Genomic DNA, 26,014 nt, shown 5'->3' on the forward strand with positions numbered 1-26,014 from the left:
CTAATCAACAAAAGCCATTAGAAGTTAGTTAATTTGCTTGAAGTGGTTGTTTTGACAGTCTTCTTTGATTTTGGTTGATAGTGTCAAAATGCAATATTGTTGTTTTTGGAAGGCATAATGAAAATGTCAGTTTATTTTTCATTTCTCCTGACAAATAATTAATCAAAACAGATTAGAGTGTGCTGTATGGCTGACCAAAACAAACAAGTGTCAATTTAAATCACTCTGTCAAGTTGTCTTGACACGTTGGAGTATTAGCGTGGCATTTAATTAGCTGATGATGTCTCTCTGGCATTGGCCGGGATTAAGTGCTTCTGTTCGGTCCAAATTAATTAACTGACTTCATAAAAAAAACGGCTCATGAATAAAAACAGTGGAATATCCAATCAATTTTTCCTCCAAGTCACATTAACACATATCGAAGCTCATCAATTGACAGTGTTGTTCCCTCAGTAAGTGTCTCCACATGCCTGAGCTCATTGTTTTCAGGTCTCTAAACAGGGGGAATTTTGAGTTTTTTTCTTTCTGCATTGCTAAAAATGCCTTGGGCTGTTTTTACAGGTGCAGCCGAGGAAAACCATGGCTAAGCTTCCCCTGCAGGCAAACTTCTACCCCATGACCAGCATGGTCTATCTGCAGGACTCCAGCGCCAGACTCTCTCTACTCACGGCACAGTCACTCGGAGCGGCCAGCCTCAAGAGTGGTCAGAGTTTTAACTCGCTTTCTTCCTTGTACATTTTCTTTTCTTCTTAAAGCCTCATGAAATCACTATTGAAGCTTTTTGGCTTTACCCCATGTCTGTTAGATGCCATTTACACTGGGGTCCAAATTACATTTTAAAATATATTCAAGTAGAAAACTGTTGTTTCAAATTGTAATAATATTTCAAAATATTACTGTTTTTAGTGTGTGTTTGATCAAAAGCATAAGAGATGAGCATAAGAGACTTATTTCAAAAAAGCATAAAAAATTCCAGACTCCAAAAAAGCTAAAAGTCCCCAGACTTTTGAGCCGTAGTGTATATTATAATGATGTAATGCCTAAATTCACTTAAGCATCACAACATTGATTTGACATTGACAAAACTATTGATTTTAGTTTTTAGTGTGCTTTATTTTTATTTATTTTTAGATGAAATTGTATAGATTTTTAATATGCAAAATGAAAGGGTGACTACGGAAACCCCTGAACCGCAACGTAAAAAATGTAAATAAAAACTTAACATTACGAGAACTTCAATCTCAAAATATTTCGACTTTATTCTTGTAATTTTAGAAGTACCATTACTGTTAAGTGTTCTCGACCCAGATGGCGTTGCCTAGGCTACGAGCCAACGTACCACATAAAGTTTGGACCAGGATTGTGGTGCTCATCTATAGGCACGCAATCTGGGTCGAAAACACTTAACAGTAACCGTACTGTCTCCCTCTTCACCGTAAATCCTTTCTGCACCTGTAGAATTTCCTTTTGTTGAAAGCCCAGATAAGAGTAAAAAGCTACTGTTATGTTTACAGTAGATCCATGTCCGAGGCAGTTCGACTTCACAAACGCATTTCTTTGCTAAAAAACTTGAATAAAAAGAACTTCTACGGAAGACGGTATTCTACGGAATACTTCTACGGTATTCTTGTGATTTTGACTTATTCTCAAAATATTATGACTTTATTCTCGTAATGTTTTGACTTTAATCTCGAAATGCTACGACTTTATTCTCGAAATACTACAACTTTTACGAAACTTTAGATTTTTTATTTTTTTTCGTTGCGGTTCAGGGCTTGACATTCTGAAAAAATTATTTTAAGTTTCACTCAAGTTGTTTTGCTGATCATATAAAATAGAAGCTTTTTCTGTGGAGTGGTTTAGACATTTTGACCTTGCTTTGTATGCGATTGTAGTCATAACACAAAGTTAGCAGATACACTTAACATATACAGTCTTTCTCTTGTGGAAAATGGGCTGACATCATCTGGTCAAGGACTTAAAATATTTGATTCAATGAAATGGTCTTTACAATGAGACTGTCTCTCTCAGTTTATTATAAATGGCAACATAATGCTGCAACAATTACAAAACCATAAGCAAATGATTTGACAGCCTACCATTCAGACACATCATGACCATCAGGACCGTCATCCTTTGATCTTTGCTTGAATAGATTTGACCTATTAAATAAATAAAACACTGGCAGGTGTACAAGCGTAGGTGTATTGGTGGTGAAAACACTCCACAATTGAATGTAAAGTGCTTTTGTCCATAATTCAATCTGTCAAGTGTGGTTTTGTCAGGTTGTTTTATAAAAATAGATTTATTTGTTTGGTGCTCAAACACGGCTCAATGGTCTCATTGACTTTGGCACACATGATTTATGCATGTCCATTGAAGGCATCAGTGAATGTTCTGGTGAAGTATGTGTGACATACTAATGAAGCTCATTGGTGTGGATTCCACAGGTCAGCTGGAGGTGATAATGGACCGCAGGCTCAATCAGGATGATAATCGAGGTTTGGGTCAAGGAGTTCTGGACAATAAGATCACTGCCAACTCCTTCCGCCTACTGCTGGAGAAGAGGAGCTCTGCGGAGGAGGTAACTGAGCTAAAGACGAAAAACATGCATCTATTAATGACAACAGTCTGACCATTGACTCTCAGAGTCTGGATTTTGGAAATTTGGGCGTTCATTGTTTTTAATTTATCAGCATCTGTTGATATTGGATATTTAATTGCACATGCTCATATCCCCTGTTTAAAAATGTTGATTTCCTTTGCCGTCATCTAACACTCATTTAAAGATAACCTTTAAAATCACTAATAATTTAATAACAATCTAAAAAAATGTATAACCATTTTAATGCTGTAATGCCTAATGCTTAAATGTAAATGTCTACCTTTATTATTTTATTTATTTATTTATTGTACTTAGAGCAGTAGACAGTAACTTGTGCTTACTGTGCTTTCCTGCATTATTGTGACTGTAAAATACCACAGTAGTTTTGTAATTGTTATAATCTAACTAAGCTGTAAACATGTTGGCAGTTTAAATAACTTTAGGCCCTATCATACACCAGGTGCAATGCAGCGCCAGGCGCGACGCAAGTGTTTTTTGCTTGTTTCCGCCCGACGCATTTATCATTTTTCCATCCTGTACCACGTTGTTTAAATAGCAAATGCATTTGCACCCATTTGTGCGCCCATGGGCGTGCTGGTCTGAAAACGAGGTGTGTTCGGGCACATTGCATTGCTATTTTGAGCTATATATACAGCGTTGCTATTTTGAGATAACTGAAATAGACTGCGCCATTGACCAACTTAAACCTGGTCTAAAGTCAATGGGGCAATATATATATATTTTTTTTTTAAAGAGCGCGTAAGTAATGTGCGCCTATAGGCGGGTCCACAACTGTCGTACACTTTGTCCCGTAGATGGTCTGCTCACGCGCTTTACCCTCGCGCACGAGTAGATCCGTTTCCTCTCTGGAGACACGCGTTCAGTTTTTCCGCTTGCAAATTCCACCATGTAAATAGCAAATCCGCCGTGGCGCGAGCGCAAATGGCTTTTAAAGGGAATGGGAAATGAGACTCTGATTGGTTTATTGCACATTGAACCCAAAACACACCCATTACTCATTAAGAGAATATAGACAACCCTTTTAAACCATGCGCCGGGCGTGCCGACCATTTTTCCCGTCGTTAAACTAGAAAAAGTGGATTCGGACATGCCCTGAGTGTGCTTACGCCGTGCGCTTTAGACCATGCTCTTAGGCCCTGTCCCAAATGGCACACTCCGGACTTGTGGACTTCCTCAGAGTCCACACTTTGGTGACGTCATGTAGTGCAGACCTATAGGGCCCTTGGCGCGAGTCCACGAGGGCGCATTGAGAGGTATTTTTGGGACAGACTCGATCGGCATGCCGGAAATAACGGTCTGGTTGTTGTTGGACAGGAGAAATCACATTTTTGCGCTCCGACGTCTTATCTGCATGTCCACTACACAGCCTAATTTTACAGTTCTATATTTTGATATTATGCATATCACCTGGGCATTAGACAATAGATAAATCATGCTTATTTAAATGATGTATACAGTTGTACATAATAATACATAATGTTCCATTTGAACTAAGATTACAATTTTAAAACATAATTTAAACATATTTTTTTCAATTTACAGGTTTCAATATTCATACTATGTTTACATATGACTCAGTAAAGCCCTGCCATTCGGTTCTATATATTTAATGAATCATAATGCGATCGTATTATTAAACACGCTATTATTATGTTTGAGACATCAACCACTGCTCGATGACCATAATGTTTGTATAAACTGTAGGTAACAACTGGTAAAATGTACATTTAGGTCATAAAAACAGTAATATTTTCTTCACAGCCATGTCAACAATTATCCGTGAGTGAAATCTCCTCCCATCTGTTGTCTGATTGGCCTTTCGCAAGTATTCCTGGGTAGTTAAAGTGCGTGGAGCCTGCATCTATGCGGGCTTCGTGGAAGACCGCTTCAAGGGTACAAAGCACACTTCAGAGCGGTAAAATGCTGAATGGGACGGCCTACGGACTCGTAGACTCAGCGAGCACGCGCAATTCAAGTCCACGAGACCGAAAGTCCGCATGAAGTGCGCCATTTGGGACAGGGCCTTAGATTGTTAAAATAGGGCCCTTTAACTTGCTTGGCTAAATTTTCTTTGAAATGCTGCTATACCATGACAGTCATAGAAAAGACAATTTTGCTCTAATGCAGAAGTGTTTGCATACATGGACTTGCATTGTTTGAATATAAACAAATGAATTAAAGAGGCCATATTGTGCCCTTTTACAAAAAGGTTTTCCTGCTTGAAAGTTCAAAAAACATATTTTTTGTTGCAGCACCTCTCTTCCCAGTCTGTCAGTAACTCTCTGTTTAGTTCCTGTCTCTATCAAGCCCCTCCTTCTAAAAACCGCAATGTGCTCTGATTAGTCGGCTGGACCAGTGTGTTGTGATTGGTCAACCACTTTGAGCGAGTTTCGTAAATGTTAAGCCCCTTACCATTATCACGAGTTTCAACACTACCAACGCAACTCAACCAGGCTTCGCCCATTTTTTGTGTATGCCTTTGGCAGGAATTTTTTTAATGAGGAAATATCGTGACGCGTACGTTCCCGGAAAGAAACTTTAACATTACAAAACTGCAACATTACACACACAAAAAAAAAAAAAACATAATAGGTCCTTTTGAGTCTTTAATGTTCTCTGCTAATGCACCACTTTTCTTTCTTAGGCCCAGAATGAGGAGACCGCACCGAATAGTTATCCATCTATACTGAGTCACATGTCGTACATGTACCTCAACCATCCCCTCATCTCAATGCCAGTTAGTCAGAACTCGGACGCTTCATCCTTGATTCCCTACAGCCCTCTGAGCGCCTCCTTCCCCTGCGACGTGCATCTGGTCAACCTGCGCGCTATCCAGTCTAAGGTATGGCTCAAATGTGTTTGTATCTTCTAGAGGATTTGAAAGAGGAAGCTGAAAGCTGTTTTGGTTGTAATTGGGGAGTAAAGGACTGCTGACTCAGTTCCTAAGAGGGCCATAAAGTGTATTGACCTTCAAATTGATATATCATAGTCCCATTTCTCAGGGCTGAATGATAATATTTTAAAACATGACAGGATAAAGGTAGAAATGCTCAGAAGGGGGCTCATGGGAAAGATTTAATAGAGGATGTGAGGATGTGATTCATGCTGGCTTAAATGCTTAAAGGAGTCTTATCATGAAAAATCCCATTTTGCTTGATGTTTTGAGATAAAAGACTTCATTGTACTGTCAAAACATACTGTAATTTTAAGAACTCAGTACTTCCTTTAAAGAGACTGTTTATTGAAATTACATATAAGCACATGACTGCCAACATTAACATGTCAAATGCTTATTTAGCAGTCATAAATGGATATGGATAGTTTATTAACTCCAGAAGAAATACTGTCACCCTACAGTACTCTTCTGAAGAATCCCAATGAAGACTGACATTTATTTTGAACAATATCGATTAACAGTTTATGTGGCACATTTCAGCTTGGATTGTCTGATGAATCTATCATATATTATAGGCTTAGCATGGATGCTATTGTAGGGTTGCAGAGCAAATCTGCAGTTTGTGAGTTAACAAATTAATTTCACATGCAATGGAGTCTTAAAGGCACAGCTGCAAAAAACAAATTGTGACTAAATTGAGACCCACAGGAAAAATGTATAATAAAAGGAAATGATATTACCTATTAATGGATATTTCACAAACAGCATTGCTCTAAAACAGGGATTTTCCAAACTCTAGTGAGCTGCCTCGCTGTCTACATAGGCAGCTGCATTTTCAGGTAGCATATTAACTGAGAAGTGCACCTGTAGTGTACTTCAAATAAAAGTATTTTCAAATTTATATCAGGAAATTCATCTGTGCACTTTAACCATATTTCAAAGTCAAAAGAAGTAATTATGAAATTACATATAAAGATGTACTTAAGTCCTACTTCAGTGGGTCAAAATGCTAATTGCATTTAATATTAATTTAAATTATTTTTATAATACAATTTTATTTAATTACAATTAACAAGCCGTTAAGTGTCTGAGAACATTACATTTAGTTTGCACTGAAGTATATTCACTGAAATATACTGAATCACTGAAGTATACAGTATCATTTCTGTTATAACTACTCTTTAAAAGTATGCTAAAGTGTAAATCCTTTGCTGCTTTATAACTGGGCCAAAATAATATTATACAACAGCATTATTGTCTTGGGTTGCTGTGGTAGATAGCTCACGAAGACAAGGGATCCTTGGAACAGTATTTAATCAGAAACTCACAGCGATATACAGGAGAAAGTAACAACATACAACCTGACATATAAACTAACAACATCAATGCAAGTGAGGGCTGAGCTAACAAGATAATTAACAAGACACACCTGGACAGATTACTCAAATCAATATGTAACCATAGAAACAAACTGGCTGGGGACTAGGATGACAAAACTAATTAGCAAAACGAAACATAACACAATGAAAACTGAATCAAAAACAGAACATACACGTGACAATTATATTGCTGCCTTGCCTTATAGAAGATCTTAAGTCTAAAAATGCTGCCTAGGTATGCAGCTCTCAGAGGTTTGGAACGGAGCCGTTAAACCTTTGGCCTTTGTTTCTACCATACTTATTGACTACATTCATGGCCATTTTTCATTTGGGTGTCACCATTAGAGTGTGCCAGAATTCATTCATCTACATGACAAAGATATGCTTAAAATGGAGAAGTTTTTCCTTTACATTTTTTCACGTACATTGTCAAAACGATCCCCATTGACACGGATCCTCGAAAACGACTAAAAACGCTGTATTCTTCTGCCAGGCCATTAGATGGCGATGAAACACTATAAGCCGAACATGTAATACGCATGTGCATGATGTCATCGTCTTCAGAGATTCGCGTTTTTGTTGTTTACACTGAGACCGTTTTAAAAAATTTGCACTCTGATTCTTGTTTTCAAAAGTTTTGATTTTCAGGCACCCAAAACGCTGTGGTCGTGTAAACGAACGGCCAAAACGCATCAAACGTTTTTAGTTGAAAACGGTGTCATATAAACAGCCCCTAAGTCTCAGGTATCTGACCTCTATCCTTTTGTTTGACTGATCAATGTCATCATGAAAGTTAGAGTCTCTTGCTTGAATTATGATTGACAGGTCATCAGAAAGCCTTAACTGCTGATTTGGGAGGCTGAATTCACTCTCAGTATGTACATATTAAATAAAATGATTAATAGGACAGTTGGCTGCACAAGCTTTTGGTGCACTGTGTAGAAAGTCTAAAAGTCTATGCTAAATAATGCTTGAAAAGTTCCTTTGTTATGTGTCATGGCAATATCCACTCAAGGACACCCTCTATGCAAATGGAAAAGAAAAGTGTTTTTCAAGCATGGAAGACATTGATTACATTTATTTATTTATTTTTGCACAACAAAAAATTCATCTCAGTTGTGAGAGCGTTATCGACTGTGCAGAGTGATTTACTGTTTCTGTTGTTAATCTAGTGCTCCAGGTTTACAGTGATGAGAGATTCTGCTGGGCAGAGATGTCTGTATAAATGTTTTCATTATGTCATGAAGGGGCAAGTACAGATTCAAGTGCAAATTTTATCATGAATAACAGCAGAAAAAGTTAATGGAATGTTCCGGGTTCAATACAAGTGCTACCATAGAATGTCCACTCATTTCAGTTTGAAAAAGAAAAATGCAGCTGCAATGGACATTTATGGGGAAAGACTCTGTAATGGGGAAAATATTAAAACACATGGTTTTGAAAGTATAGCCACAAGATCTAAAGGTCCATAATTATTTGCTAATTACATTTTTTTTTTCTTGTTTTTTCATGAGATTAATAGTGATTTAAAAAAAAAAAATTATAAATGGAGGCACACAGATTAAGCCTGCACAATATTGGAAAAAACTGGCATTGTGATATTTAGTTTTTCTGCGCTATACTGTATAGTGTGATATGAAAACAATTTCACCAGATGACTTGAATAGCTCTGGAAAGAATTCATCCTTCTAGAATGATTGGGGTGATTTTGTGGGGGAGTGAATCTGCATTGTAAATAATAAACAAATTACAAGCAAATATAAAAGTTTTTCAGGTCAGTCCAACAGCATTCAGGTAGAAAAATGTAACAATAAAATGTAAAATAAACACAGCATAGTCTTCACTGTATAAATGAAATATAATGAATCTTTAAAGCTACAAAAGATATTTTCTCTTTGTCTTTTGTTGTTTGATTAACATTAATGACAGACAGCAACAGGTTTATTAGGCTGCTGTCACTTTAAGAACTAATGCACTGATCCAATATACAATATGTTTTAGTTTTTTACGTTTACTTAAGACATAAAATACAGTGTTTACAAGGATACTTGCTGAGACGGGTATTTTGACATAATTTTGTGTGTATATGTGTCCGTTCAGGTACAAATAGACTCGAAATAGACCGGAATTCATTGTTCGAATTGAGTTCTCTTTCGTGTCGTGTTGTGCTTGAATGGTATAATATCACTAGAATGTTTAAACTGACAGGACCTAAAACATGTGCAAATGATAAACTTTCACTCCATGATGGTTAAATGCAATTAATCCAAGAATCATGTGTGTTTGGAACCGTGGTGCCTGGTCTATACGGATCAACTACGAACCCTATACTTCACATCGCACATCCTGTGATGTGACTATCGCGGATGCGCACATTGCAATATCAATGCTAAAACAATATATTGTGCAGCTCTTACACACGTCACATGTCATTCTTCTAGAAAAAACTGTTTTATTCTACATGAAGTAGTTTGCCCCTTTATGGAAGCTGCAGTTTTGACATCACATGATCAGTTGTGTCATGAAATTGCCTGAATTACTACTAATAATAACAACAGTAGTAATAATACTATCATTTAAATAGTAAGTTCTCCCAAAAATTTAAATTCTCTCATTAATTACTCACCCTCGCATCATTCCAAACCCTTAAGAACTTCTTCGTTCATCTTCGGAACACAAATTAAGATATTTTTCATGTGTGATGCTGACGCAGGAGCCAGCCAATCACTGCTCTATATTGATCAGTGCAGGCCAATAATGAGCCGGCGTTCTGACATAGAGCCCGGAAGCGCTGCAGTGTTTACAACATGAGCAGTGTCAAGAGACTGACATGGAAGAGAAGAAATTGTTGAATAAAGTCATTATTTTAGTTTTTTATTGATTTAATTGGGGCCTATTGTGCAATGATGTATAACTATTTGTCGATGTCTTGCTCTGGAGGCAGTTATATGCAAATTCATTTGCCTATGTGACGTCACAGGTGTCACAGTCGGTGGCTGTAATGAAGTGCACGATGAAGGAGATGCTCAAAATAAATCTTTAATCCTAGAATCAAAACAATAACAGAATAACTGAAACACACCCACGGACACACTGACATCAAACACTGCAATACAAGGAACTAACAGAAAGTGAGGGCTTAAGTTGAAGGGCAAACAAAGGAGCTAATGAGATAATTAATGAAACACCTGAACTGAGGACTCAAATCAATCTGTAACCATAGAAACAATCAGGCAGGGAATGGAGAAGAACTGAACCAATTTACAAACTAGAAAGCTGACCTAGACAAAGACATGAACAGAACAGGAAAAACAGAGAAAAAACAAACTCAAAGCGTGACAACAGGTCACTCGATATCAAAACGAGCTTGATTAAATAAATGCTTTGTTTATAATGAGGAGGATATTTTAAGCTATGAAACTTGGGTTAGGGTTAGGGGGGTTTTAATGGGACAAAGACCTTGAAGGGGCTGTTTACACGACACCGTTTTCAACTAAAAGCATAAAACTTTTTATGCGTTTTGGCCGTTCGTTTACACGACGACAGCGTTTTGGGTGCCTGGAAACGCAAGCTTTTGAACACGGGTTTCAAAGTGAAAGTTTTTGGAGACGGTCTCCGTGTAAACAACAAAAACGTGAATCTCTGAAGACAATGACGTCATGCACGTGTATTACGTGTTCAGTCTATGGTGTTTCGTTTTAACAGTGGTGTCGTCTATACGCAGAAGACTTGAAGGAAAAACATCTCTGTTTTAAGCATATCGTTGTCGTGTAAATGTACCCTTATATGTCAAAAGATCAAGGCAAATTTGATTTCTCATATCATGAACCCTTTTAAAAAAATAAAAGGTTACCATCAGTAACGCATGATTTTTTTAAACAACTTTATGAAATCCAGCTTTGTAAAGCTCAAATAATACAAATTTCAGGTAAAATATGTGTTTCATAAAGAATACATGAAAATTAATTTCTGCTTTTGAACCCCCACAATGCCTTGCCCCATCAATCCATTGTAGTTGCATTACTGTAAATGCAATCTTTGATTCGTTTACAAGCCGAAGTTATTTTTAACCAGGACGATTGCTTCAAGTTCCTTTGCTTTCCGCTGTCTCAAGGAGAGGCTCTTTCCATCAAGTTGTGATGGGAGAGACTCTCGCTGGGGCGCTGAGCTGCAGCTGATGAGCGCAAAGCACTGCTCCATTATTGGCTCAGTCAGAAGAAACAGTGTTGTGTTTATGCGGCCTGAGGCTCCATCTCGTTTCTCTCGCAGGAGGAAGGGGGAGGTCCATCCGAGCAAGCTGCTTTGATACTGCACAGAAAAGGCTTTGACTGCGGCTTCTCCAATCGGAACACTGGCCTACTGTGTGCCACCACAAGTGGCAAGGTAAAGCAGCAGATCACGCGGCTTCCCACACACAGACACATCAAAAATTCAAAGAGAGTCTCATCACTGCTACTTAATTTTGGCCTGACTTTTGAAAGAACTTGAGAATAATATTAGCAAACGTGTACATTTGTTCCCAAAGGGATAGTTCGTTCAAAAATGAAAACGGTTTTAAACATAAAACACATATTCCATAGAACACAAAAGGGAGAACTTAGTGGTCATTTTTTACCATCCAATTATGAAATGTGATTAGAGCATTCAAGTTTCAATAAGGGCACAACAAAAATCACCATAAAGGTGATAGTTTTTTGAAGTCATGCAGTAATTTTTGGAGAAACAAACCTACTTCAAAGTTATTCACTGAAAATCTTCACTTTCAGTGAGTTTTAACCTGAGAACTGCTGCTATTGAGATTAGTGATCTACTGATATATCGCCAAAGCAGATATTTGGCAAACACACTGCTCAGATGCTCAAATAAACAGAGCAATGTTTTGATAGGGCCATAGAGTCACAGTGTTAAGGCCTGTTCACACCAAGAACGATAACTATATTAACGTCCACACCAGCTGACGCACTCCAGTTATGTCGCCTGTCGCTTTAAATGCTTGAGCTCTTTAAAGCAGGATGGATTGTTTATATTGTTCATCAGCTGGAAAAATTGTTCCGAGAGTGATATATGATATCAATGATATCATTTCTCTGTGCCATTGTTGTTATAGTTGTGGTGTGGACTCTTCTTTTTTTATATATATTTAGAATGATATTTTAAACTATAATCTTTATATTTTTAGTTATTGTCCTTGGTGTGAATTGGCCTTTACACTCTACGTGGAAATCAACATAGGCTTACGTAGAAAGATATTAAGATAGGACAGGAGAAAGTGTTTTAAAATCAAAAGTTTTTAAAAACTTCACCTCAGTGATGTTTATGTGCATAATGCAATGAGCTATAAATCCCATAAGTAAATAAAAGTTGTTTACTTTCCACTTAGTCTGAAAGGTTTACAAGCTAAGCCTGTGAACTGTCAGAAATGCTAACCATCTTACGTTTACAAGTGAAAAATCAAAGTCTAAGGCCGTGACTCAATGCATGCTTGCTTGAACTTGTTGTGTTGGAAATGCTCTAATCAACATACTGTTTGCTGTGTGTGTGTGTGTGTGTGTTTAGATTCATTTAGAGAAGCTCCTGACAGATCTGAAGGTGAAAAGCATCACTCCTGTTTCGCTGTCTCTGATGCACACATACAATAGTGAAGCCGACCCTCAGGAGATCAGCCTTAAACCCATGGAAATCAGGACTTACCGCCTGCAGCTGGGCTGAGCTGATGCAGTCACACCGGCTCATGCACTCGAGAGCCTTCAGCCGAGGACTCCTTCAATGATCGTTAATATAAACCTTATGCTTCACAGCAAAGTGCAATATGAAATCTACAAGAATTCCCAACCAGCTCTCTCAGGTTATTTTAACATAACATGAAGCTTCTTATGTGTGATTCACTGTGCTGAGAGTTGACGTTTTTCTTTGCTGGGATCGTACAAGTTGTTGTACGGTTTTAAAGTGTTGATGCAGTGGGAACGGTGCAAGAAACGCTTTTCTTGCTTCTGTTATTTGATGAAGAGAAAAGCTTCTTTTTGATCAGAGGGCTTGTGCCCCGTTTAATTTATCCTCAATTCCCAGATTAAAATTAATATATGGATTGGAAAATTGATTGGATTTTTATTTTAAACTTTTGTTTTATTATTTTATTTTCATCCCAAACATTTTTATCTGAATTGTGCCTTAGTCTCACATGGTGGTGTCTTTCTTAATGGATGTGATAAAATAAGCAATTTTAAAATTGAACACATCAATTTTATCATTCACTGTTAATTACAACATAGAAAACACTAACAACAGACATTTTAAATTTTGCTATCTTTATTTCTTTAAATGTCCCTTTATCATTTCTAACAATGCAAATGACTGCAAGTTATGTGTGTTTATCACATTCATTGAAATTGACCATTTAATGTGACTTGAAATTTAGATGATGAAGCCTCAGATTTTTTTTCTATCTTTCTTAAGTGATTTTTGTCATTATCTGTTTTTTCAAAATATATAGATAGTGTATATTGGTCGCTTTTTTTCTTTCACTTTTGTCTATTTTATTCAGTCTGAAGGATTGTAAATAGGTTCAGTAGCAACATAAATTGACCAAAGGTTGGTGGGTGTCTTGTACTAAAGAATGTGTATTGAAGATTTTATTCCATTGTTCCCAGAGATGATAATTATCATAGAAGAAATTAAATGTTTTATTTAATATATTAGGCTACACTGTAAAACATATGATCAATAAGTTATGACACCATATGTTTTTACATTGCTTTAACTCATCCAAATAAGTTAAGCATTATTTTTTTTTACAAGTTAGACAAGATTCAACTCATTTTAATGTAATTTAAGTTGAAATGACTTAAACATCCAAGTTGATTATACTTAAAACATTTAAGACAGCAATTTATATGATTATTAACATGCATATATTTATATCAATAGAAAATATAAATTCTCGCAATGGCTGAGTTGGAAACTGAGTTGGCTTGATCATGAAATGGTGTCATGGTTATTATGGATTATAAACGTGATTGTGTTGAAGTTTATGAATGGAAAAAAAGCTAGATTTATTATACAATCAAACTATGCAATTGTACATTTTTGTCTTATGCAACAATGATCTATTTTTTTAGACCTTAAATCACAGACTTCCTCTAGTCAGACATTGCCTGGCAGTAATTCTCCAAGAGATCCCAATTTTACCTGGCAAAATTCTTGAAACTCTTTCTGATATGTAGATTTGCCACACATTACGATATATATGAATGTTTTTCTCAAATGAATTGGCCTTCATTCTGTGACGTTTATGCTGGAAGGGAGTCCATTATCTGTCTTATACTCTGGGTGTCTTTTTTTAGGCTGCTTGTCTTGAGTGTGAACAATGATCATTTGTTGACTTGCTACTGTGATTTTTTTTTTTTTTTTTTTTTTTTTTAAATGTTAGAGTTGATTCAGCATGGTTTTCTTTTTCCTTTTCTGAAAATGTTCGACTGGTCAGTCAGAAGTGCTGTGATCACTGTATTCCAACTAGCTGCTTAATTCACACTTTTATGACCAAATTGGTCTGTGACTAGTGAATCAGGATAATGAAAGCAGGCCAAATGCTTTCTGACCCTGTGAGAATATTCCTCAATTTTTTTATCTTGAAAAGTGTGGTGACTATCTGTAGAGAATGTCTTTTTACCAGTGTTGCCAATTACAATTTTAGGCAACGAATGTCTGTCTGTCTGTCATTTGAAAGGAATGTTACAGAAAAATAAAAATTGTTCAGTCTTTTATTTGTTTGAATTTTAAGGATGTGTTTGCCACTATTTCTCAGTGATTTATAGACTTGAAGGTAAAATCATATAATGGTTCATGGTAACTCGTAAGGTTTTGTGTTCTTTTTGACCTTTTCCATGCGTTTCTTCATGATCGTCTCCTCGTCCTCTTGCTTTCTTTTTTCCAGCACTGTCTTTTCAATTTCTTCCTCTCTTTCCATCACTATTTTCAATTCCTTTTGCCACTAAAAGTTTTGGAAAGTGTTAGAATAGATTATTAGACATTCTCTGCACATATTTCTTAGAAACTTTCTCCAGTTTAGAGCTCATTGGGTCCCATTAACAAACAACTACTGTACCTCTTGTTATCTAAATACTAATCTAAACTTGGTTAGGAAAGCCTAGCGTTCTGACTGAATCAAACGGAATGCAATACTCACTTGATCTTCCACAACTTTCATCAGATCAATATCAGTCCTGGTTCTCAGGTCCAGATGGGAAGGTCCATGTCTGCCCTGTCTGATCAAATTTGGCACATATTTGAAATGAAAGAGATGAAATTAAGTATTGTATGGTACCATGGCACAGTGATGGTATTGTATGGTAATATTGTAGTATTTTGATATATACCATGGAACTGAAACATTAAACGGTCATGCAAGTTTTTCAATAGCCAATGTAAAAATAATATACAGTATTGAGAGCGGAGTGGCCAATGGCTGGTATAATGATACATAATGCAATTTAACGAAAGCAAATTAGATTACATTTTGGGATCTGCAAGATTTTTATGAAGTCTCTTATGCTCACCAAGGGTGAATTTATTTGATCAAAAATACAGTAAAACAGTAATATTTTGAAATATCATTACAATTTAAAAGATATGTTTTCTATTTATAATTATTATTTTTTTCCTGTGATGGCAAGTCTGAATTTTCAGCATCATTACTCAAGGCCTTCAGTGCCACAAGATCCTTCAGAAATCATTCTAATATGAATGATTTGCTTCTCAAGAAACATTTATTATCATTATTAATGTTTAAAACATCTATTTTTTTCTGGATTTTTTGTGTAAGATTGCCTTTACTGTCACCTTTGCTCTGTTTAAAGCATCTTTGCTGAGTAAAAGTATTGTCTTACAACAACAACTAAAATCTTTCTGATCCGAAACTTTGAACGGTAATGTATATATTTTTAGAAATATTTTACAAAGTAATATATCTGTCAATATATTGTCTAACCACAATAATTACAGTTAAATTGTACCCCAAAAACTGATAACCCATGGTATGTGTCCAAAAACATGGTATTACCTTGGTACCATGTCAAAAAATTTTTTTTTTTAAAATACAGTACTTTAATGTTAAGTGTACCAGCTGCAATTTTCAGAAGAGAGGCCAATAACCTTGGTGTCTTGTGAGCGCCTTTAGTAATAGTCTGAGGTGGTTCAGGGCATCCTTCTCCAGTCCTGGCGGTGGAAACTGCCTCTTTCCTGGGATTGGTGGTTTTTATTCTGTGTCGGTGGTTTGCAGAATCAGTAGTGAGCTGAACTGGAGGCCAGATCTTGGAAAGAGTGTGTGCCAGCCGCCTAGTGATCCACTCGCTCTGTGCACATACAGTGCCCTCCACAATTATTGAACCCCCTGGTAAATATGATCAAAATTGGCTGTAAAAAATAAATCTGCATCGATTATCCTTGTGATCTTTCATTCAAAAAATGCGCAAAATTCTAACCTTTCATTGAAGTAAAAGAATTGAAAGTGGGGGGAAAATCACATTATGAAATAAATGTTTTTCTCCAAAACACGTTGGCCACAATTATTGAAACCCTTTTATTAAATACTTTTTGCAATCTCCTTTTGCCAAGATAACAGCTCTGACTCTTCTCCTATAATGCCTGATGAATTTGGAGAATAACTGACAAGAGATCAGAGACCATTCCTCCACACAGAATCTCTCCAGATCCTTCAGATTCCCAGATCCATGTTGGTGCTTCTCCTCTTCAGTTCAGCCCACTCATCAGGTCAGGGGACTGAGACGGTCATGGCAGAAGCTTCATTTTGTGCTCCACAACAAATTTTTGTTTTGATTTTGATGTTTGTTTTGGATCGTTGTCCTGATGGAAGATCCAACCACGGCCCATTATAAGATTTCTAGCAGAAGGCGTCAGGTTTTGATTTTTTATCTGTTGATATTTGATAGAATCCACAATGCCATGTATCTGAACAAGAAGTCCAGGACCTCCAGCAGAAAAATATGCCCACAACATTAAAGATCCAATGGTATATTAAATTGTACACATGGGGTACTTTTTATCCTTGTGTTCACAAAACCCATCTAGTGTGTTTGCTGCCAAAAAGCTCTGTTTTAGTCTCATCTGACCACAGAACCCTGTGTTGTTTGAAGATCCAGTCGTGTCTGACAATTAAATTTGCTGGAATTTGTTTTTGGAGGAGCGAGGAGTTTTTTTTTTAAACCCTCCCAAACAACATGTGGGGATGTAGGGGTTGTTTGATAATTTTTTTTTTAGGCTTTCTGACCCCAAGACTCAACTAATCTCTGCAATTCTCCATCTGTGATCCTTGGAGAGTCTTTGGCCACTCAAACTTTCATACTCGCCGTGCATTAAGACAGTATAGACACACGTCCTTTTCCTGGCAGATTCATAACATCTTTAGTTGGTTATAACTTCTTAATTATTGCCCTGATGGTCAAAATGGGGATTTTCAATTCTTTAGCTATTGTCTTACAGCCACTTTCTAGTTTGTGATGCTCAACAATCTTTTGCTACGCATCAGAACTGTATTCTGTGGTTTTACTCATTGTGATGGATGATTAAGGGGATTTGGCCTTTGTGTTTCCTCATATTTAAACTCCTGTGAAACACGAAGTCATAGCTGGACAGTTTCATGTTCCTAGTCACCCTGGTGTACTAAAAAAGGTAAATATTAATGGGAATATACTTCAGAGATATTTTACTCGTAAAAAATTCTAGGGGTTTCAATAATTGTGGCCAACATGTTTTGGAGAAAAACATTTATTTCATAATGTGATTTCCCCCCACTTTCAATTCTTTTACTTCAATGAAAGGTTAGAATTTTGCACATTTTTTGAATGAAAGATCACAAGGATAATCGATGCAGATTTATTTTTTACAGCCAATTTTGATCATATTTACCAGGGGGTTCAATAATTGTGGAGGGCACTGTACACACACATAAACTGTGTGTGAACTTCTCATCCTCTCTCTGTGGTTCTCCCGGAGCCTTTTATCACCCTGGAAAGGAGGTAATAACTGCAGGTTATATTGATCATGTAGAGGCTTGAATTAAGATTCTCTTCTTGACTCATCTGATTTCATTGTGTCAAAGCCAACAATGTGCTTTAGCATTTTGTTTATATTCAGATTTACTTAGCCTCATGAACTCTGTATTATAATGTAATCTCAGTGTTGGCACAATATAACTTTAAAATGTGTACTGAATGTACAAAAGCTTTATGCATTATTCAGCTGGATTAGAGTGAAATTTAACACAAAACAAAACTGCTTTCTTTCGTCTGTTTGTAGATAGCACTGTAAAGACCTCAGGAAATGGTCTGACAAACGTACTGATGTATTTCCTACTGAAACAAAGTTGGAGTATGACAACAACAAAAAAATCTTGCTTTTAGTTTACGCCAGGATAACATACTACTTTTAAAATTGTTACAGTGTATATAGTATGCACTACTGTTTAAATGTTTGGGGTCAGTAAGTGTTTTTTTGAAATAAATTAATATTTTAATTCAGCAAGGATGCATTAAATTGATCAAAACAAAAATGATAAAGACAATATTGTCACAAGTTGGTTCCACATTGAGGTGAATAGAGGATCCTTTTGCAGCAGTTTTTATTAAACTAAATAAATAAAACATTCTGGCATAAGAAGGCATGGAAGAACTACACACGAGTAACGAAAGCCAACCTTAACCTTGAAGACACCTGTGAGGGACCAAGCAGTCAAGGGCAAAGAATGCAGGATTTCCAAAAAAAAGAAACTATTTATTAAATGCCAAACAAAGTTACAAATTAAATCATTTGAAAACTGAACAAAATAAAGTCAGGTCTGGGCCCATAAAAAGGGTCAACTGAACAGAACCAAACTTAACAGTAATCAAATTAACTAACCAAACCAAACAAAACCAAACAAAACAAAACAAAACAAAACAAAACAAAACAACATGACCTCTCAAATGACACACATGGGGAACTTATATACACAAAGGACTAGTCCATTACACATACACAGGGAACACCACAAACATCACTTAACACAATTCAAATAAATAAAGTAATTAACTTCAGAAATATCAAGAAATGGGTCATAAAGTAATTTACCCAAATAATTATAGTCAACAAAATATAAATATAATTATAATAAACAAACAAACATACAATTAATCATGCACCCCCCAGCTAATTGGCAGCATGGATTAGCTCAACAGAACAAAATGGCGGCAACTGACGCCAGCCAGTCCTTTACTGGAACGGACCTCCACCGGAGCGCAGCGTCCCAGACAGTGCCAAACCTCTGCTCTTCCCACGTAAGCAACGTCCTTTTGTGTGGCCACATCATTGGCCATCACATTCCCCTCCCCTTCAGGAACCTCACTGACACACCGAGAGAGGAAATCCGCCGTAGAATTGGTTTTCCCTGGAACATACTGGACAACAAATCGAAAGGGCTGCATGGCCAAGTACCATCGGGTAATTCTGCTATTTGTGTCCTTCATCTTCTCCATCCACTGTAGAGCCTTATGGTCAGTTTCCACAATAAACTCTCTCCCCAACAGATAATATTTTAGGGAATCCAGAGCCCATTTCACAGCCAAGCATTCCCTTTCGATTGTAGAATACCGGACCTCTCTAGGGAATAATTTCCGGCTAATACAAGCCACCAGTTGTTGTCCATTGGGTGACCCTTGCAGTAGCACAGCTCCAATGCCTCGCTCCGAAGCATTTGTTTGCACAATAAATAATTGATTAAAGTCAGGATTATGCAACACGGGATCCTCACCCAGGGCACTCTGCATGTCTTTGAAAGCCATCTTTGCTTCCTCAGTCCACTGAAGTCGGTTGGGGCATCTTGAGCCCACCATATCCGTCAAGGCTGCTGCTCTGAGGTCTGACCACCCCTTTACCAATGACGTAGCCCAGATATTCAACTTCATTTCGGGCCACAGCACATTTCAGTGGGTTGATGGTGAGGCCAGCTTGTTGGAGTCGCTGTAGAACTTCTTGAAGATGTTGTAGGTGCTGTTCCCACGTGTCACTGTAGATAACAATGTCATCTAAATAGGCGGCCGTAAAAGACAAACCATGCAATATCTGGTCCATGAGCCTCTGAAAAGTGGCTGGAGCCCCATGCAGGCCAAAAGGAAGAATCCTAAAATGAAACAGCCCCCATGGGGTTCTAAAGGCAGTCAACTCTCTAGATTGAGAAGTGAGAGGAATTTGCCAATATCCTTTGGCGAGGTCAATGGTGGTCAGATACTTGCTTTGACCTAGGCGGTCAGTTAGGTCACTGATACGGGGAGTTGGATAGGAATCAAACTTAGAGACAGAGTTCAGGTATCGAAAATCAATACAGAATCTTAAGGTTCCATCTTTTTTTGGAACTAAAACCACTGGGTGGCACCACTCACTTTTAGAAGGCTCGACGATTCCCAAGGTCAGCATCAGATCAATCTCTTTCCTCAAGGAGACTTGTAACCGCTCAGGTATTCGATAAGTCATCCTTTTAACAACAGCATCACATTTCAACACAATGCCATGTTCAATAAACGTTGTGGCTCCTGGATACTCAGAAAAAAGGTCAGGGTGGAAAAGAGCTCTCACTTATGATTGGCGATCCTTTGGCAAATGATCCAAATTAACATGTTCTGCAACCGGCTGAGGCAAATATTGCTCCTCTAGTTCCTCTTCCTCCATCACATGTCGAATCATCAGAACTTGCGACTCTTTCTCAGAACGAGGAATCCACTCTTTCAGCAAATTAATATGCAGTACTTTAATAGGCCGGTCCCAAATTGGTGTGACAATTTCGAGACTTCAAACGAGCCTTGCCATTTAGTCAACAGTTTACTTTCATTACTGGGCAGCATCACCAGTACCTTCTGACCCGGTTCAAAACTGCGCTCACGAGCAGACTGATCATACCAGGTTTTTTGGCGTGTTTGCGCCTCGGCCAAATGAGATTGGGCCAATGCCGACATCTTCTCCAAGCGCTCTCGCATCTGCACCACATAGGACACAACATTAATCGGCTCATCCTTTCTCTGGTCCCCTTCCCATATTTCTCGAAGCAGAGCCAGAGGACCTCTTACCTCATGTCCATATAGGAGTTCAAAAGGGGAAAAACCAGTAGATGATTGTGGCACCTCTCTATAGGCGAACAGAAGGTAGGGAAGCCATAGGTCCCAGTCTTTACCTGAGTCACAGACAAACTTGCGAAGCATCTGTTTAAGGGTCTGGTTGAATCTTTCGGTAAGCCCATCTGTCTGGGGATGGTAAGGAGTTGTTCTTAGACTCTTGATGCCCAGCAGTTTGTAAACCTGTTTCACAAGGGTAGACATGAAGTTAGTTCCTTGATCTGTCAAGATCTCACACGGAAACCCAACTCTGGAGAACAATTGCACAAGACAAGTTGCCACATACTTTGCTTTGATGGACTTCAGAGGAAACACTTCTGGATACCTTGTAGCGTAGTTTGTTACAACAAGCATAAATCTGTTACCTGTGCGACTTCTTTCAACAGGTCCGACAACATTCACTCCCAGTCTTTCAAAGGGAGTGCCTATGATTGGAAGCGGTTGGAGAGGAACCCAACATGGGCCATATGCAGAGACCTTTTGACATTCTGGACAACTTCTACAATACTGTGTTACCTCTCCCTTCAAGCCGGGCCAATGAAAGTGTCTTCTAATCCTAGCGAGGGTTTTACATTTCCCCAGGTGGCCAGCCCAGGGAATTGAATGGCCCAGGACAAGAATAACTACAGGTCCATAAAACAGAGCATGACCGTGACAGTAAATTCCCCTACCGGAAGGCGGAACCAGAGGGAAGGAGCCCAGCGGAGCCAGAGGGGTGGAGGGTCAAGGCGAAGCTGGGGTTCCAGAAGTGGAGCCAGAGCAAAGATTGACCAAGGTGGATCCAGAGGGACAAGGCAGCCCGTGTGACAGATGTTAATATTCATGAGTAAATATTTACAATGTGAATGAATGTATTTGTCTAATGATCCTTCCTGTCGATTTTTATCTATTTACTTTATACTAATTTGTCTAAGAAAACGCTATACTTTTGTTTTGAACATCATTAGTGTCAATTTGGAAAAGGAGTTTTATGATGAATTTGTACTGACGTTGTGACGTCATTACCGTTCAGCTCACGCTGCGTCATCAGACTGCTTTGAGCACGTTGAGGAGAGGTAATCAGTTAGAGGTGCTTTTTCAATATAAGCCTATAAAAGTTCTCAGAAGTTTAAGTACATAATATGCAGTAATATTATTGTTAAGACTGTTATAAATGTCCTAGGAAGTGTTTTATGAATGGATGGATAGGATTTGATAGTTTTATTACGGGGCACAGGAGTTTGAGTAGGCTATATGCGTGTGCATCACCAGAACATGGTGATTTTAACTGATTAATTAACTGGTCTTTAATCTGTGCAGGTGATAAAAACACAGAGGAAACATTTCTCATTGCTGTATTCTCTCTTTAATCCATCCAGGTATGGTTTATATTTGTTCAATTTTCCAATGTATTCATTTTGTATCAATTTGTTTCTTTTCTAATTCATGATTGATTTCAAATTAGCTGCAAGAGATTATATTGTATGCTTAAATAAATGGTTGTGACAATTCATTTTGCACTTAATGTTTGCGACATGTTTTCATCCATCGTATTTTTGATATGTTATTATCATTGTGATGTTTGTTGAGACTGCTTTGAGCACGTTGAGGAGAGGTGATAAAATCACAGAGAAAACATTTCTCATTGCTGTATTCTCCCTTTAATCTATCCAGTACCATCTACATGCTCCATGATAATAAACCCTCTGTCAGCAGCAGTTCCAGTGTCCCGTGTCTTCTCTCAATTAAACGACACAACGTAGAGCGTAACAGTGGTCAGAATTGGGCCGGTTACACCCGGCAGAGCATGAGGGACGACAGACCACAGTGAAGCCAATTGGGTGTGGAGCCAAGGTGGAGCCGATGAGTCGGAGGGCCGAGGTGGAGTCTGGGGCTCGAAGGCCTGAAATGATGACTGGGAAGGCCAAGGCGGATCCAAGCAGCTTGGGGGGAACCATTAAGGAGAAGCCAAGGGGCTGAAGGGAGCCAGTGGAGGCAGGGCCGAGGAACTGCATGGCTTTGGCAGAGGAGAAGTGAGAGGAAAGCTGGGCGGGACCATCTGCGGTGAAGGAGACTTGGAGCTGGCGATGAAGGAGAAAGACAGGACGGGACCAGCTGAGACTGGAGACCTTGAAACATGACATAATCCAGAACATCAATTACTTATACATTGGGGACAGAGCTTAGTTGAACGTACCTCAGCGACAGGAGAGTAGACGGGGCTCCAATCCATATCCTTGAACTCTACTAGTATGCCTCAGTGACAGACGTTGGTGCCAGCTCACCCACCTGGTCAGGCTCCAGGACAAAATTGGCCCCTGGCAGTTGCTCTGGCTCTAGCTTCGTGGGGTGGCTCATTCTCTGAGACTGCGGTGGGCTCTGGATGATGGTCCGATGCGGGCATGGCAAGAGGTTGAATTGGCTCTGGGTACTGGCCTGGGGAGGACTGGAACATCTCTGGCATGGTCCTCATATAAGTCTCCACAATAAAATCAGAACCATCCAGCCAGAAAACATAGCTGATGTACTGAGCTAACATCGTGCGGTCTCTTCCTGGCAAGAGGAAGACATACAAATAGTCATCCATCATCTCCCGAAAACATGCTTTTAGCATGTGTCTACTCAAGGGGATTCGATAGTATAAGTCCAAAAAAAATCCTCCATGTACCTCTCCAGGGGGTAACCCTTCTGACAGAGGTTTAGTTGTTAGTACTCAGGGCAAATGTGGGCTGCTGCGAGATTCATATCATTAAGGTCTGGTGTTCTGTCTCAGGTTGGTTCCACAATGAAGCGAATAGATGATCCTTTTACAGTAGTCTTTATTAAACTAAATAAGCAAAACAAAACACTCTGGCATAAGAGGGAACAGAAACACTACACAGGACTAACACAAACCTACCTTTACATTGAAAACACCAGACAAAGAACTGAACTGAAATGAGGGTTTTACACAGACCAAGCGATGGAGCTAAACGAGATGTAGGTAAACACAATGGGTTGCTATGGAAACAAATGAAGAGTGGGGACATGGGGAATAAAGGATATGGGAAAACAAGGTGAAACAAACTAAAAGACCATAAAATGGTAACATGGGGAATAAAGGAAATGGGGAAACAAGGTTGGAAAAAAAACGAAAAGACCATAAAACAGTATAATGTTTTGACATTTAGACCCTTTCACACATTAAACCGGTAAATGACTGTAAAATTGACAAAAAAAATAAAATTGTAATTTTTTTTACTTTTGAATGACAAGCAAAAAGGGACGATCACAGAGAACATGTTTTTGCTCTTAAAAACCCGAGACACATAATAGTTACTACAGTACTGCAGTTACTATAGTAGCCTACGCAATAGTAACTGCAGATCCGTGATGCTGGAGAATGGACAAGAAGGGTCTCGAGCACAAGACGTGGCACAATGTTCAGACGTCTGTCTAGCGCATACTTGCATAGAAAAACAATTAAAAGCAGCAGAGCTTAAATGGGTCAGACAGAGCTTTATAACCTCATACCAGTAAGATATGTCGCTGCAAGAGGGAGGGGAAGTTATTTTGATTAAAGTTTGACACGTGATTTAAAAAAATAATAATAATGTGCATGGATAAATCATTTATAATTAACCTTGCAACATCCCTTAAAGAATAAAAATTGTCCATTTTGATTTCATGGTGACTTTAATTCCAAACAAAAAACATTCAGTACTTATGCCCCCCACAAGATGTCGTCCATGGTGCTAATGCACAGCCTGGTGTGTATTGGCGGGTCATTAATGTAAACACACTCGGTTGTATCAAGAGAAAAAAAAATCTGATCTGTGCATTTTGTTAGAGAAAACTGTACATGCATCATTAAGAGAAAGAACAATAAATGTAACATTTAAAAATGTTTAAACTAGCTACTGTTGTAGTAATATAATTAGGACAAATCAATAAGACTATTTTGTCAAAAAAAATCTCTGAATGATGTTTAGTTTAAAATAAATCACATTAAAGGGCTTATTTTTAGTGCTACTGCATAGAATAAATATTAAATAAACCAGAAAACATATCAGACTACATAACATTTTTTGTTATTCAGACTTAAAAGAACAACTGTGTTTTATTTATTATTTTTACACACATACATATATACATACATATAAATAAGTAATAAAATATAAGAACATTGTAAAAACATGTTTGTACAAAATAAGGGCATTATAGTTTTTGAGTTTGCACGGATGGACTGAGACAGGGAGCTGTTAGGCTTCTCTGGTAAACCTGACCCAGCCAATTTTGGCTCTGATTTTGGCTGGATCCATGACAAGAACTGGGCTGGCTCTGACAGGGAGCATGGCAACTATATTTCGACTATTTCCTCACATCTGTGACCTGAAACAAAAGCAAAAATCAGGTTTATTATTTAGTCAGTTTATTATTTATTTTGAACAACAACTTCCTCCCATTTCACAAGGTGTCCTCAGAGGACATACACTAAAATAATAATTTATAAATGTATAAATATAAAACTTTTTCTGGGTAATATATCTTCAAAATATTTGTAATTCAGTACCTTAAACCATTCATGGAAAATAATCTTGCCCAAATCGAGTCGCTGTGTTGGCTCACGCTGCAGGCATGAGCAGATCAATTGGCAGAACTCTGTGCTGAAAGATAGGAGAGACATTATTACATTCATACCTTCTCTTTTCTAAACTGTAAGACATGACTGGAGGTTAGAAATGTGAACAAATCCTGCATCATCTACCCTGCCATGTTTTATTAACTATTTCTCTTTTGTATGATTTAGAATTATAATTGGCCTTCTTTGTTGTAATAAAGATCTCACCTTGTGACAAGCCATCTATGGACCAAAGGTTCAGATTGATCGAATTCAAGATGTGGAAGTCTGTAAATTTCCCGCATACTAGCGATAACAAGAGCACCCCCAATGAATATACTGTTGCTGGCTCCCGGTGGTATAGGCCATTTGATATGAATT

At 38.0% G+C, this 26,014-nt stretch overlaps 2 protein-coding genes and 1 long non-coding RNA gene across 5 annotated transcripts in view; 1 reads left to right on the forward strand and 2 right to left on the reverse strand.

Moving 5' to 3' along the window:
- Positions 1–14,661, forward strand: part of man2a1 (mannosidase, alpha, class 2A, member 1) — a 60,055-nt gene extending 45,394 nt beyond the window's left edge. The window contains exons 18-22 of the mRNA XM_082171380.1: positions 562–703; positions 2,451–2,584; positions 5,271–5,468; positions 11,171–11,284; positions 12,458–14,661. Coding sequence (XP_082027506.1) covers positions 562–703; positions 2,451–2,584; positions 5,271–5,468; positions 11,171–11,284; positions 12,458–12,610 — 741 coding nt within the window. The 3' untranslated portion in view covers positions 12,611–14,661. The remainder of the gene's footprint in view (positions 1–561; positions 704–2,450; positions 2,585–5,270; positions 5,469–11,170; positions 11,285–12,457) is intronic.
- Positions 1,210–2,442, reverse strand: LOC309499991. Its single transcript, XR_014206419.1, has 2 exons — positions 1,684–2,442; positions 1,210–1,639 (listed from the first exon to the last, which is right to left on the reverse strand). It is a non-coding gene; the product is annotated as an uncharacterized lncRNA (long non-coding RNA).
- tmem232 (transmembrane protein 232) overlaps positions 14,363–26,014 on the reverse strand; it is a 39,838-nt gene continuing 28,186 nt past the window's right edge. For all 3 annotated transcript variants that reach the window (XM_082171448.1, XM_082171449.1, XM_082171450.1), the window contains 4 exons: positions 17,861–17,920; positions 16,049–16,266; positions 15,084–15,162; positions 14,363–14,888 (listed from right to left, as the gene is read on the reverse strand). In XM_082171448.1, coding sequence (XP_082027574.1) covers positions 14,739–14,888; positions 15,084–15,162; positions 16,049–16,266; positions 17,861–17,920 — 507 coding nt within the window. In that variant the 3' untranslated portion in view covers positions 14,363–14,738. The remainder of the gene's footprint in view (positions 14,889–15,083; positions 15,163–16,048; positions 16,267–17,860; positions 17,921–26,014) is intronic.

This window comes from Leuciscus leuciscus (genome assembly GCF_965113295.1).
Source record: "Leuciscus leuciscus genome assembly, chromosome: 5".
NCBI lineage: Eukaryota > Metazoa > Chordata > Actinopteri > Cypriniformes > Leuciscidae > Leuciscus > Leuciscus leuciscus.